The 16,433-nt window shown below is 32.4% G+C and overlaps 1 protein-coding gene across 1 annotated transcript in view; it reads left to right on the top strand.

The window, feature by feature from the left end:
* Window positions 1–16,433, top strand: part of LOC131849528 (muscle-specific protein 300 kDa-like) — a 184,006-nt gene that overhangs the window by 81,823 nt on the left and 85,750 nt on the right. The window contains exons 24-27 of the mRNA XM_059199616.1: window positions 1,878–1,979; window positions 2,837–3,074; window positions 3,489–3,823; window positions 3,981–6,431. Of these exons, the coding sequence (XP_059055599.1) occupies window positions 1,878–1,979; window positions 2,837–3,074; window positions 3,489–3,823; window positions 3,981–6,431 (3,126 nt within the window). The remainder of the gene's footprint in view (window positions 1–1,877; window positions 1,980–2,836; window positions 3,075–3,488; window positions 3,824–3,980; window positions 6,432–16,433) is intronic.

The following is a 16,433-nucleotide window of genomic DNA, read 5'->3' as shown; positions in this document are numbered from 1 at the left end:
AGCGAATCTGGATGGCGTCGAATTGCTAATCCGTAGAATTTTGTAATTTCTTGGATAACTTTATCAGTAAGTTTACCTAAACGTGTCTAAACTTGTATAAACAAATATATTAATAAAAGGGAGGCCAGGTATAAAGCCGACGGTACACAATAGGCCCGGTCTCTAACTGCCAACTCACCGCTCCGAACCGCTCTTTCTTTTACCTGCTGTATCTTTAAAACGACTTCGAATTTTCTAAAATCGCTTTACTACCGTATTCTAGACATGTTAAGGGAGCAATTTATGAAAAAAAAAATCGATTTTTTCAACCCATCACATAGGAAGACCCCCTTAAATCGTTTACCCTATTAGTGAAGTACCCTTATAGTTTCAGTTTTTAAATCAAATAGTGGTCCCTGTAAATACATAGATAAACCATTCTAGTCTTCTTATTTCATTTCAATGGCAACTAAATGTATTTTCCCCAGAATAATAATAATAATGTCACGACAATTCACACAGCGCCATCTAGAACCAAATTAAGCTACCTAAAGCTTGTGTTATGGGTACTAGACAACTGATACAAATACATAGATATTTTTTTTCGTAAATATATATATAGTTATACATAGAAAATACCCAGACCGATTCAAACAATCATACTCATGTATACAAATGTTTGTGCCGTGCGAGGAATCGAACCCGCGACCATCGGATGCCGGTGTGCTAAACCGCTAGACCACCGAGGCCGTCGATGTTCTTTACATGAGAATGTTGAACGACTGCGCATTCTGTAGCAATTTTTAGATCCTTTGGGATTTCTGCTATAAGTGACATTCCGGGGATTACTGTTCTAATAGCGTATTTGTCTCTATGGGTATTAGCATTATAGTGTATATATACTTTGTCTACGCTAATATATTACTAAAATAAATATTTTAGGTAGCGTACAGCATGCAATAATTTCATTTCACCTTTATTTCATGTACAAGAAATCACTATTGTTCTTTCTGATTAGGTGTTTCATGGAAATAGTTAACTTAAACAGTTTACTTACGAATAATCGTCTTGGCTCAGAATATAATGAAGCCACTATTTGAGCAAGGAAGTGGGCACAAGAAATACACTGTATCTCAGTGCTATTGCACCGTATGTAAATATTATCACTACATTGAAACTATGTACGTACTCATTGATAGTAGAATCACGTTGAGAGAATTAAACTGTAGCATATTAATTGGTAGATATATCAGATTTATCTTCACTATTGACCAAATAATACATTTTAAGAAAGCCACTAAATATAGCAACTGAATGACTGGTCACGGAAACATAAGGACTTAGTCCTTAGAAATGGCAAGAGATGAGGCACTAGTAGTGTTATAAAATATTTTGAGGAGTCCTTTAATAGCGATGGTCTTGAAAAACTCTATTTAATTGATCACAATCAAACTATTTTTCTACTTATTTATAGTTTATCCATTAAGTATACACTTTAAATGCCTTTAGAATTACAAATTGTAATTAATTTGTAATTACTTATTATGAACATCTACACTCTGTAATGATTATAATTTATAATCAGTGTAGAGTAGTTATTGAAACTCTCTTAATTTTAAATACGGTAGATGAAATTTCTACTCTTACTAAGCAACTAAATTTTGATACTAAAAAGCACCCAATGCTCTTATATATACACCTGCATTGTAACATGGCGTTTACATAAATTACAAAAACATGTGCTGTGACAAACATTTTGAATACTAGCTGTGACATGTTTGTCACATTAAAATTATTATATATGTTATGATTAAACAAAATGTTTTTGTGTGAACGCAGTGTTTGTACTAATCGCACTTGATGTCATGTTGTGTGCTATTCTGCATGGTTTGTTATAGACACATGTGAGTGATGTACACAGCGCCCCACGCCACCAATCATTACAAAAGAATCAGGAAACACCCGACTACAATGAAAAGTTGTTGGCTTTTGAAGAAAAGGTAAGGATGCACGCGCAGTTCATTTTGGCAGCATTATCCCATCCAACAAGCCAGACAACATTGTTTTAATGGTTGATAATGGAATCGTGAGCTCGCTTGTGCTGACGGTATACGCTGGCGGGGCACTTGTGGAGGATAATAGGATGAGAATTAGATCAGGCCAGTTAATTCATCGTGGCTAATTCATCAGGAATTTGTCACAATGATTTCCAGTGGTGTGGAGGTCAACCTGACATCGTACATTGTTAGAAATGGGATCATCAGTCCACATTACGTACAATTTCCTTTCCCCATCTAAGCCAGATATTATTGAGTTAAATTATATTACCATACATGGTTTTTATTTCTGGGTATATGCACTTAATTCTAATTCTTGCCATTATACTCTATCAAGTGAAGTAAGAGAATCTTATACCCAAATTGATGTAAAAGAAACTCTAATCTTCTGTACTTTTAAGATATAAAATGCGTTGACTCCATTGTTAACTCTTGTCTAATATCCATATTTATGAAATAATCCTTTTTTTACATACACATATGATGATGCATTGAATAGGTTTAAAGTTCCATTTTTTAATGTTGGTTCAAATGAGCAATCTTATTTAGACTTGTCAAAGTGCTGGGAATATAAAACTGCTAATTTATCATAGCATTGTTAAAATTCCTTCAAAATAGTGTAATATTCACGTTTCAAAATTATAGATCTAGGTTTAGTATTTCTCAAATACGCTTACATCATCACATGAAATTTCATGCTTTTTAAAACGTACGATTGCATGACGTCACTCTGCACATAAATTTTTTTTCTACAAGTTAATCAAAATTTTATTGTTATTAATGTTTTTATATCTGACTAGGTACAAAGTCACTTGGAGACATTAGGAGATGCTGTCCATAGTATGGAGGAAGCTATGAAGCAAGTTGTTGAGATTGAAGAATGGATCACTCTACATAACGCTTTAGCCCGCGATTGGCTCGCTAATCCATCCAAATTAAGGCCAGATGCTGCAAAACAAGATATATCTGCAATGAATGATGCCTTGGTTTCACTTGGAGAAAAGAGGAATAGACTGCTTACTGAAATTCCCACTGAAGGTACGTTTCCTACATTATATATGTTATACTTTAACAGAGTTTACTTGCATATGTATTGAAGACAACGCAAATAAATTGTCCTATGTGTGTATAATTAATTTATTTGCTAAATTAATAGACTATTACTATCCCCATCATCTAATTCTGCTAGCTACTTCATTTGAGATGAATTGGCAAAAAACTGAAAGGGTTATAAACTCGATCGGTTTTTACATAACTTAGTAAATAGGAGTATACGAGTATGTCTAACATATTAAATTATTGAAAATCTTTTCTCAGAATCGTCTATTAGAATTATAGACAGTTATTTATTGAATTAATAAATATTTCTTAATAATAAATTACAATTAATAGCAAGATGCAAATTAGGTCCTAATTAATTTCAAGTTTAACTAATTTTTAATATTTTTTCAGGCCTGGAAGATGAAATCAATCTAGAAGAGGAGCTGGATAACTTAGAACAAAATATCCTTAAAGCAATAGAACGTGAAAAGGGCAATCAAGCTATTATTGACAATTTCCGACACAAATGCCAAGAGATTCACGATTGGTTCGATTCAGTACTGAAGAAGATGTGTTTAGCAGATAAGGGGTCTGGTCTTCCTTGTCCACAAAAGCTGAGTGCACTAAAAGAACTTACATCCGAATTTGGACAAGCTGGCAAAGAAAAAGTAGAGAACATTAAATCTGTTGGCTCACAAGTTATCAACATCGTTAGTAACTTGGAATCTCAACAAGTGGAAGAGCAAGTAAGTATAACGATGATTTTTATTGTTTCTGTTTAAAAAAAGTTTAATTGTAAGAATCATGTATTATAAAACATGCTCTCAAGGGTAGATATGTATCAAATGTCAAGGTTAACAGTTTATTTGGTTTTGATGCTAATTTTAAATTTTCTTTTTCTAGATGAAATCCGTCGAAAGAAGATATAATGATATAGCTAAGCGTATTCAACGTAAATTACAAATGCTTGAAATTACATACAAAGCTATTGATGGTACTAAGAGTGAAGTTAATGCTCAGAATGAATGGATGCAAAAGGAGATCGACAACATTGTCCATCCTGAACCACTTGGTTATGAAAGCAAGTCAGTGAAAGAACGACAAAAGAAGGTAGCTAACTTATTAAAAGAAAATGATGGTAAGAAAACAGTTATTGACTCCTTGGAAAAGAAAGTGAGCAACATTCAATCAGAACTTGAACCTTCTGAACAATTGCAATTAGAATCGGAGTTATCTGAACTAGCTTCCAAACAAAAACAATTGGCTTCACTAATTAAACAAGAGATTGAAAGACTTGGTAGCTGTACTGAAGATAGGAAAAAGCTGGAAAATGATATTGAAAAAGCTAAGAATTGGTTAAAGGCCAAATTAGCAGAGATTAAGAAGTTAGGTGGGCCAGTACCGCTGGAAGTAGCTAAAGTTGAAAAAGAAATTGCCGTTCATAAGAAGCACCAAGGTGAATTATCAGATTTCCACAATGATACACTAAATGAAGTCATACGCCAAGGCAATGCTATATCAAAAGATTGCTCAAGTGAAGACAGAGCTAAACTTCAAAGCATATTAGAAGATTTAAATAAACAGTATACCTCAGCGAAGGTTGATATTGATGACAAACTTGCTGCATTAAATAAATTATTACAAGGAAGGACCGATTTTGAAACAGAAGTCACTAAATGTCAGATTTGGCTAAATGAGGCTGAGGTAGCAGCCACCCCTGAATTACGTACTACTAGTCTTCAACTGTTAGAAGAACAACTGGCCAAGTTCGAAAAATTAAGCAAAGAAGCAGAGGACGTAGAAAAGAACATAAACAAAATCAAAGACAAATCTAAAGACATCCTGGACACTCTGTCAGATTCAAACAAACTACAGCTTAAAGAACAGGTTAATATTCTTTCTGATAGATTTGCAAGAATCAAGGCCATAATTAATGACAAGAAAAATATTTTATTGAAACACATTAAAGAATATAAAGATGCTGCAGCTAAAATTGCTGCTGCTCTTGAGTTCTTACATGAAATTCAAAATAAATTAAAAGCTTTAAATAAACCTATTGGTAGCAAAGTTGAAGATGTTCAACCTGTTATACAGGCTTACGAATCAATTCTGGCGGACCTGAAACAGAACAAAGCAATGCTTAATGAGTTACAAGGTGGCAACTTGCATGATTTACAAGATATCCTTACACAACAAGATGATTTAATGAGCACTATTGAAGATCAAATATCAAAATTAAAACAACTACTTTTGCTACGAGAACAATTTTTCTTACTTATTAAAGAAATTGAGGACTTCATTTCCAAATATACAGATCTCACAGCCGAAATTGAGAAATCGAATGACTCGATTGAAGATAAAATTAAGCGTTATGATGATATTATAGGAAAAATTCAGGGCTGCGAGGCTTTACTTGCAACAGCTACTGATAAGGGCCAACAAATTGCTGCAGAAGGTACAGTTATCGATAGAAATAACATTACGGAATTATTACAATCTTTAAAACAACAGCTCCTAACTCTAAGAAGGACTGTAGAGTCTAAACGTCAAGAACACGAGAGAGCTGCAGCTGAACATAAAAAACTCGCTGCAGATTTATCTGTTATCCTACAATGGCTTCATGATAATGAGGCTGCAGTACATTCTCGTCCTCTTCTTAATCGAGATGTTGCTAGTGTTGATAAAAAACTGGGTGAACATACTACATTAGCTAAAAACATTCAATCATATTTGGATAAACTAACCAAGATTACAGATATAATTAAGAATGATGATGGCGTTCCTGGATCATTATTAGAAATGGTGTCCGAAGCCAACTCATTAAAGACATCATTACCAGCTGAGCTCGCTAACCGGGAAAAATATTTGCAAGATAACAAGAAAAATAGGCAACAGTACATACAACTGGTAGAAAAACTTAACATTTGGGTAAATGAAGCTGGAATTAGATTAGATATGGGAAACAATGGCACTGACTTTGAAAACATCGAAGCTGATCTAGAAGAGCATAAATCATTCTTCAACATATCCGAGCCAGAAATGAAGGATTTGGTAGGAAAACGTATGCAAGACATCGTAGATAAGATTTGGCCGTCTCTAGCTGCTTCAGAACAAGAAGAATTGTCTAAGGATCATCAAAAACATAACCAACTCTTGAAAAATACTTTGAATTCATCAAAATCTCGTCAAGCACAACTGGAACAGGATCTTGAAATCTGGAAAGACTTCTGTCAGTTGGTGGAGAAGATAAAGGCTATCCTTGATAAAAATGATATTCAAGAGGAACCTATCACCTCCGTAGACAGTTTAAGAGTACACCTTGGGAAGCTGAATCACGCCAAGAATGATTTAGAGGTAAGTTTTAGTATACTTTACTTATTAATAATTGTTAAGATTTATCAGAATTTATATTATTTATTGTGCGGTTTAGTGTGATCGTTTAGATATTTTATTTCTTTATATGCACAGTCATTGTACACGCTACAATTACACACAACTTTCACATATTTATGAGAAATTACACGAATACATTAATTACCGAGCACGAAGTTAATAAATGTATAATGAAGTTAATACTTCTAATATATAAAATTCTCGTGTCACAATGTTAGTTACCATACTCCTCCGAAACTGCTTGGCCGAATTTAACAAATTTTACATGCATATTCAGTAGGTCTGAGAATCTGCTACTATCTATTTTTTACATCTCTCAATGATAAGGATGACCCATCCCTATTTTATTTTCTGGACAACATTTTTTTGTTACGATCGGCTATATGTTATTCTATATTGCTATAAAGTTTCATCAAAATCCGTTCAGTAGTGTTTGCGTGAAAGAGTAACAAACATTCATCCATGCTCATAAACTTTCGCGTTTATAATCTACATATAAATAAAATTGGAGTGTCTGTTTGTAATATTGAAATAACCGTTTTTACTACATGCATATGAATATAAATACGGTACATATACCATTTTTTATATATAACATTTTTTACAATTGTTGTCTGGTCTGTCTGTTTGTTCCGGCTACTCTCTAAAATGGCTGGCCTATTTTGACGGGTCTTTATTGGCAGATATTTGAGGTAATAAGAAGTAACTTAGGCTACTTTTATTTTAGAAAAATTCTCTAATTAATTTTTTTTGTTAAATTCCATGCGGACGAAGTCGCAGGTATAGCTAGTAAGAAATATAAATGACATAAGTTTAATATTTTTATTCTTGTGTATTATATATATTAAATATGAGAGTTAAGTCTGTCTTTATAATCTAAACTCTTAAATACATATAAAACTAAAATAAAATACCAGTAAACGACGTACAGTAAGTAGCAAACGAATAAATTACATATAAATGATATCATTGTAAATTCAAATTATATCACACGCAGACGCCGCGACGGTGGTTCATTTTTATGTATTTATAATTAGTTTTAAAATATTTACGTACTACAGTCAAAAGATTCGGTAATACGGATAATCAGTTATAGTTTTTTTTATATTATGTATATGCATGTGCAATTATAAATAAATAAATAAACACTACAATGGTGGAAAATCTACATTTTTTCGGACTACTCTAATGCTGTTTGCTGCAGCTGGCCTTTACAGCTTCACCGGACGATAGGGGGCGAGTGCACATGGCACTCCTTTTTTTTTCTTTTCGGACTACTCTAATGCTGTTTGCTGCTTTTAAAAGATATACGCGAACATCGGAAGCGACTTAATTTTATACTATACTAGCTACTCGCCCCGGCTTCGCACGGGTATACATGTATTATATATATAAAAACCTTCCTCTTGAATCACTCTACCCATTTAAAAAAACCACTTCAAAATCTGTTGCGTAGTTTTAAAGATTTAAGCATACATAAGGACGGACAGACAGCGACAGCGACTTTGTTTTATACTATGTAATGATAAAGATAAATATATATTAAAAATTGGGTTTTAATGTAGAGTGAAAAGATTCCAGTCAAATCTAGGAGGGAAATTGAATAATAATAATATTCCTGAACAATTCACACAGCGCCATCTAGTCCGAGGAAAAGTAGAGCTTGAGTTATGGGTACTAGACAACTGATATAAATGTGTACATAGATACATATTGTTTTGTAAATGCATACATAATATCCATAAAAAACACCCAAACCAATATGAATAATCATACTTATGAACACAAATGTCCACCGTGCGAATTAAACCTGCGACCATTAGAAGTAGTAGTTTAACCGCTAGACTACCGCGGCCGCCATATCATAATATGTATATATATATTACATATATGTACACGTTTGGATTCATACAAATTTAGGTACTTACATCATCCATACGGTCGTTTGTGGTCGTGACCATGACTCTTGTCAAGGTCGCAATTATCGACGAGTTCTAATAAATATAATTGGGGTAAGTAACCCCGCCATTATGTATGTGATTGTTCAATTATCTGTGCTCTAATTTGATTCATTTATTTTTATAAGTACATTTTTAGGATGATATATATGTTAAATATAAATATATTTATTAAAAAAAATAAAATAATTAATACTATGTACCGTATATACAATTTATGTTCATATGCATGTAATAAAAAACGGTTATTACAATATTACAAACAGACACTCCAATTTTTTTGGATTCATTTGTAGATGATATAAAACATACAATTTATGTTACATTATAGTTTTGTTGAATACTATGTGTACATAAACGTACAAAAACATATTATTTCCGCCACTCCAAATTATCTTTATTCATATAGGTCTATTACAAACACTTATAATAAATCAGTTCTGCCAGTGTGAACGTCTTGACCTAGTAATTAACTCTACCAACACCCAAAAACCGCCAGTACGAATCTGTGCGACACCAAAAAGTTTATATTAGTGACTAACTTTCTGAATATGGAAACACCGATAACAAATCTATTTAACCTGAGTGACGTGGTGGAATCGATCCTATGTAACAACATTGGATTAAAATTTACAAAGCGAAATGTGAGCAAGTCTAGAATTCAATGTCCAGAATAAAAAAAAACCGCTTCAAAATCCGTTGCGTTGTTTTAAAGATTTAAACATACAGTTAAAACATACTATTATAGTTAAAAATAGAATAAAGGAACATTGAATATTTTGTGCGACATTTTAATTTTTTTTTGAGAGATCGCGGGTCGCTTTTTACCGAATGTATTTTTAAGAGATGATAAGATAAACATAAGAAGTCATCATGGCAAATTCACCAGGAATTTTCCTGATGGTTGTCACGAGGAACCGTGTGCTGACAACCTGATATCGTCGGTTAAATACAAAAGCGGCAGTATTCAAAATGTATATTTTTCTTGTCTTGTAGAGAAGCATTAAATTATCTAAATATATATAACTCTAAGGTGACTGACATAGTGATCTATCAACGCACAGCCCAAACCACTGGACGGATCGGGCTAAAATTTGGCATGCAGGTAGATGTTACGACGTAGGCATCCGCTAAGAAAGGATTTTGATTAATTCTACACCCAAAGGGATAAAATAGGGGATGAAAGTTTATATGAAACTTTGTCAATTTTAAACCGATCGGGCTGAGACTTTGCATGCATAAAGCTACTATGACGTAGGCATTCTCTAAGAAAGGATTTTGATAAATTCCACCCCTAAAGGGATAAATTAACGCGGGCAAAAATGTTTAATTTTTTTCCAATTATTTTTTCCTTTAAAGTTATAAATTTACACAAGTATCTCATTTTAAAATATATCATTTTAAAAATATTTAGATAATGATTATGACGGAGGGGTCAATTTAATTGACTTATATAAAAGGAGGCAATTCAACCTCCTAATTTTGAAAAATGACATTTTTTCTATTTATTCGACGATATGGTACATTGCTAACGAGCATTGCCCCCTTGCCTAATGGTTAATCCAAGACTGTGTTCTATCATTTAGCCAATACTTCAGATAATACACGACTTATCAGTATCTGTAATAGATATGGTTTCTATAAAAACAATATGTAACATAAACAATATCTCTTTTTGTCTCGTTCATTAAATTTTATATAAGCAGCAATTGTATTAGTATTTATTTAAACAAATAAAGTATTATTATTATTATAATCTATACATATAAACTAAATTGGAGTGTCTGTTTGTAATACAAATAACCGTTTTTTACTACATGCATATATAATGTATATAAATACGGTATATACAACAAAATAACATTTTTTACAATTTTTATCTGTCTGTCTGTCTGTTTGTTCCGGTTAATCTCTGAAATGCCTGGACCGATTTTGACGGGACTTTTTTTAGCAGGTAGCTGATGTAATAAGGAGTAACTTATTCTACTTTTATTTTATAAAAATAAAGTTATATTCCACGCGGACGATATCGCGTGTACAGTTAGTATACACATAAAAATTACGAGGTAATCAGTAGATTTTTAAATGAATAGGAGTAAAACAAAGTGATAATTTGCTCAAGAATTTAGACTAAAAATGTAAATTGGACTCCAGTCTTCGCAATTAGCCGCTCTTTTGGGCCGTTGTACGTGAATTTTGACTAATACAATAAAATAAAACCAAAAAGTTAGAACTGTAGAAGTTAATGATTTCTTTTAATCATTTAATCTTTATATATAGTACAAAATGCAGAGGCTTCCGCTATCTGTTCGCTTAGATCTTTTAAATTACGCAACGAATTTTAATGCAGTTTTTGGCAATAGACGAGTGTCGAGTGACGAGTGATTCAAGAGGAAGGTTTATATGTATAAGTACACCCGAGCAAAGCAGGGGTGGGTAGCTAGTTTATAATAATTTATATATGAGATTTAAATTAATAAGTTGATTACTGTAGCATGGCAGCATAGTTTTATAGGTGTAAGTTCTTTTTATATGATTTTTTTTATACTACAATGGTGGCAATCAAGCATACGGCATCTGATGGTAAATGGTTACCGTAGCCTATGAACGCCTGAAACTCCAGGGGTAGCAATATAATATATCCTTCTTAAAAAACCCCATGCTGTAGTCTCGTGGGAAAACCTCGGCAGGAGGTTCATTCCGCAATCAAAGTGTACGCGGGAGGAAGCTCCTCTGAAACCGCAAATATTTATCAAGTCCATTCATTATAAACACTAAAATATCTCCTTTTTCAACTGCTTATTGGTGTAGATGATTTAAAAATATATAATCTAACCATTAAACGAGTTGGGGCGGCGCATTGTCGACAGAGGCCATGATCGACGTTCCGGATTGTATCTGGCGCAAAGGATTTCCCTAGCAATTCAACGTGGAAACACTGCGAGCGTTATGGGAACCTCTAAGCCATGTACGATACGGGACAGTCTTAGCAATTAACTTTTATGTTTTTTTATTGTATATTTACCATGTAATTAATTATAAGCTTTGTTACAAACCATTAAATAATAATAATTGTAATTTTTTTACAAAAGCAGCAATTTATAGAGAAAAGGCCAGACGTAAATGGCTAATTTATTTTATATACTACTTAATACAGACAAGTGTTTGTTGAAGGATTAGGACAATAATTTTATTGAAAGAGTCAGCTGCTTTAACGGCTTTTATGTATTCATAACATGTCCTTAATTTGTTAAGGGGAGGATGTTCATTAGAGAAAAATATATTAATATAACTTTACTAACATTTACCCGTGACTACATCCACTTTTTTTAGTGTAGGAGATCTATATATCCGTTCTTATCACAGAATCTATCTTTACATCAAATTCTATTAAAATCTATTTACCCGTTTGATTCTGAGGGGGTAATAATAAGATAGAGAGACAGACAGAATTTCAGATTTGTAATTTTAGTGCGAACTGGCCGTGCTCGCGATTTCGTTCTCACGTGCTCTTGTATAGACCTCTTCTATTGATGATTAGTAAAAGATAACTATAAACAAAATACCGCTATCTGTAAAACAATTAAGATATTAAATTCATTTATAAAATAATAGAGGGTGCGTTGCGTAGTGAAAAACAATGAGAAAATTTTTTTCATCTGTTTATGACCCATTTTTCTCAGATATTTGTCTGTTTAGTTTCATTATAAACTAGCTACTCACCCCGGCTTTGCCTGGGTGTACAAGTATGATATATAAACCTTCCTCTTGAATCACTCTATCTATTAAAAACAACCGCTTCAAAATCCGTTGCATAGTTTTAAATATTTAATACATAGGGACAGACAGACAGCGACAGCTACTATGTTTTATAGTATGTAATGAGCTATTCAACAGTAAAAGAATTTTTAATATACTTTCAGTAGTACCAGGGGTATTTCAAAAATATTAAGGGTTCTTAAGGGTGAGCAACGATCACGTGACTCCTCTGGTGTTTCAGGTCCAAAGGTAACCAAATTGCCACCTATGTGGTATAAAAAAAGTACCTAAGATTACAACAAATATCCAAACTTAAACTCTTTTGCTATATAACAAAGGCAATATATTTTCCATTATTTGAGGACGGTACAGTAGTTTCCTATTCCATTAAACCCTATCTGCTGAAGCACACTTCCTCGTTATTGTTTCTCACACAATTAATCAATCCATAGACAATCCTCCCGCTTCAATATTATTATTTTATCCGTAGTCTCAACGCCATCTTGAATTTGTCGCTTCACTGCGTACAGTTATTTTGCGTGAAATTAACTAAGCACAAAATGTAAATAAATTCTCCATAAATTTCGATTAATCTTTTACAATCCACTGGGTTTATTTCCATATTGGTTGTAGGTTCGATTCCTCGCTCCGGTACAAACTTTAATGTTGTATGCTGTTCGTCTCTAATTCCTTATGTAATACATAAAAAAACTGTGAAAATATGTTTAGAACAATCCTTACTAATATTACAAATGCAAAAGTATTTTTATCTGTCGGTTTGTCGTACTTTCACACCAAAACTAAACCACCGATTTAAATGAAATTTGGTACACAGATAGTCTAGACACTGAAAAAGAACATGGGCTACTCAGGTTTGAAATAAAAGGTTATTTGGAGGTAATTTCCTTATTTTTAGGCTGTTGATTAATATATAAATATGGCATTCAACATTTATAAAAAAAACACCTACAAGAGGGTAAAATATGTATTAAAGTAGGGGATAAAAGTTTGTATGGAAATTCGTAATTTTTTTAATCTAGAACCCAAAGAACTAACCTAAAAGACAGACAATATTTCATACATTTTCTGTCCTGTTTAGGTTAGATTTTTTTTTTTATATTTGATCAAAATCACTATTCCACGCGAACGAAGTCACGGGCACCACTAGTATGATATTGATTGCACAACATTTAGTCGTAACTGTTCATGTATTCGCCTTAACACAATGATGTCACTTGCCGGCAAAGGCCCCCACGCCAGGCCGCTCAGTCCGTAACTCTACATCAACGCAATGAGAGGTACACACCGGCAAAATAACGCTATATATTTTGTATTCTCATTGTGCAAGTGCAAAATACACGTGCCTACTTAGTTTACGTTATAATATCTAATATTATATACACATATTTTTAGTATTCTTCATTGTAGTAAGTAAGAGAAGTAACCATTCCGCGGAAAAGGAAGGTGAGTGAATGAATGCAGTCGCCGGTTGCGGTTCGATTACTGTAGCTCTGATTGTGTAAAAATGTTTCCGCCTCAGTTATTTATAGAACAATAATAGACGTTCGCGTATTGTAAATACGTTGTATTCTAAAAAATATATTTATTTTTTACAATACTTCAAAAGTACTACTTTTTAATAACCCTTATAAAGTATTGTAAAAAATGTATTTATTTTTTACAATACTTTATGCGCGGATTGTATATTTCTTATTTATAAACGTCTGTGAACAGAATGGACAGATCTTTATAAGTATTCAATGATTTTGTGTTAGTGTTAATTAATTTCAAACATTGAAATATTTAAATATAATATAATATAATTTAAAAAGTAGCCTATATTACTCCTTATAACATTTGCGGAATTTTCTACAATTGTTTAATATTACAGCTTTTTGGTTATTATTATTATTATTATATTCTTCTCAGGACAGATGAGTACATAATTCCATATTAATATTAAAAAATATTAAAAACTCTGTCTGCCGGCTATCTCTCGTATACCTATTAGAGTAATAATGGTCTTACTTTCCGTTATTTAGTTGTAAAGATAATAATATTTACAATGTCATGTATAAATAGGTATTACTATCAAGGTCACCATACATACTTCCTCCAAATAATTAGTTTCTGAATATTTTGTATAAATATAATTGTTATTTGTTATAAATATGCGTAATGAGGAAAATAACAATAATACAAAATAATTTAATGGAAGTGATAAAGTGACGTGAATATCTACAAATACATTTTTCAAAGTCGTAGGTAGATCCTGAATGTTATAAAATATTCTAGAATAACAATTACCGTTTCCAAAATTGTATTTAACCAACGCACCACGTGCCAAGCTATTTAAAAACATAATAATATATAATACCAAATTCCTTTTTTGAAATCGATTTTCAACAAGATTCTTGTAACATTTGGCTAATGCACCATGGTGCCAAGTCGTTTAAAAACAAAAAAAAGATCTTTCCATTTTCAAAATCAGTTTTCAATAAGATTCTTGTAATATTTAACTAAGGCACTAATATACCAATTCATTTAAAAACAAAAAAAACATCATTCCGAAAATAGAATGATGTTATTTTTGTTTTTAAACGACTTGGCACCATGGTGCATTAGCCAAATGTTACAAGAATCTTGTTAAAAATCGATTTCGAAAAAGGAATTTGGTTTTCAACAAGTCTTGTGACATTTGGCTAATGCACCAATGAACCAAGTCATTTAAAAATAAAAAAATATCATTCCATTTTCAAAATCGATTTTCAACTTTATTCTTGTGTATAAAAAAACTATAATACATTCTTTCTTTGCAAATATTCATTTTATATTTTCATAGAGATTGAAATAGTACAGAACAGATACATTTATTAAAACCATAGTGGCATTCTGGCAATTGTTTTTTTATGTTTTTTAAATTACTTTCTCTACCCAAAGTTTGTCTGGAAGAGATAGCTTGCTTAGCGATAAGACCGCCTTTTGTATTTGTTTATTAAATCTTATTTTAATTATTTTTGGTATCTGATACAATAAATAGTAGGGGAGGTGGTGGCAAGATGGGGTACTTAAGCTTTAAAGGTCTGTAATATAAAAAATTACATAGTGAAACAATCATATTTATTTTTTAAATAACAACTAATTAATATTATTCTTATATTTGGTGTCATTAGGAACTTTATAACACATTTGAGAGAAAAAAAATAAAATAAAAAAAAGGTATTTTGCCCCGTCTTGCCCCATTTTCCCCTGAGGTAAGATGGGGTGATGAGAATGATCCTATGATCTCTGTAGAACAATGATTATTCGAGCTGGCAGAACACGTAGACATGGATGACTTCATCATCATCATCATCATCTTATTTCTACGCAGCTATTATGAGTCCATCTTCCACTTAATGAGCATGATATCCAACCTTCAATGGAAACGGAACAAACTTCATCACAATACATACATGGTGTGTTCCCCCATCTACACTTTCATCAGATGTTGAAACTCTTCATTGTTTTGCTGTTTTCGGTGATCGGCTATTCTTCTTTAATTTTTTATTTTGATCTTTTGTAGTAGTAGTAGTAGAAGTTTTCTTCTTTTTTTTTTATATTCATCTTTTCTCTTTTTTGTTTCTATTTTCTATAGTTTTTCTGTTCAGCTCTGTTTTTTTGTGGGCGATGACTTCTAATTCTTTTTTGTAGGAGGCGACGTGATAATTGCTGTGTGTCCACGCTTTTTAGCAACACGAGAGAATTTCCTTAGGAAGCCTTAACTTTTCTCTCTATAACCCATTTTTTCATCCATAACCGCTTGAACTCTTCGCTTCCCGCAATAATCACGACCGACGACGTTAATCGTAGAATCATTATAAAAAGACAAACTCACAAAAATGAACTCATTTTTCGGAAAACAAACTAGAACCGAATTATTCTCATCAGTTACCCCATCTTGCCTGCATTTTATATAAAAAAATAAATAAAAACAAAACAGTCAATAATATTTAAAGAACACAATGCCTACTTTTATAGATTAGTTTAAGCATCAATCACAACAACACCTCACCAGGTAACGTTATTTAACAAACCACAGTCACGTGTTAAGCCAGAAGAAAATGTGATAAGCAACTTGCAATAAAACACTTATTATGCATTTTTTTCGACACTGTGCACTTAAACCACTAAACACACGGCGACTGATAAGTCTCATATATTGAAAGAGCGTGATTGATCAATTTGAACTGTAAATTTTGGTGGG

This window comes from Achroia grisella, unplaced genomic scaffold (assembly GCF_030625045.1).
Source record: "Achroia grisella isolate CSIRO2021 unplaced genomic scaffold, CSIRO_AGI_Agris_v1 utg642, whole genome shotgun sequence".
NCBI classification, from domain to species: domain Eukaryota; kingdom Metazoa; phylum Arthropoda; class Insecta; order Lepidoptera; family Pyralidae; genus Achroia; species Achroia grisella.
This window is presented reverse-complemented; position numbering and strand designations above follow the sequence as displayed.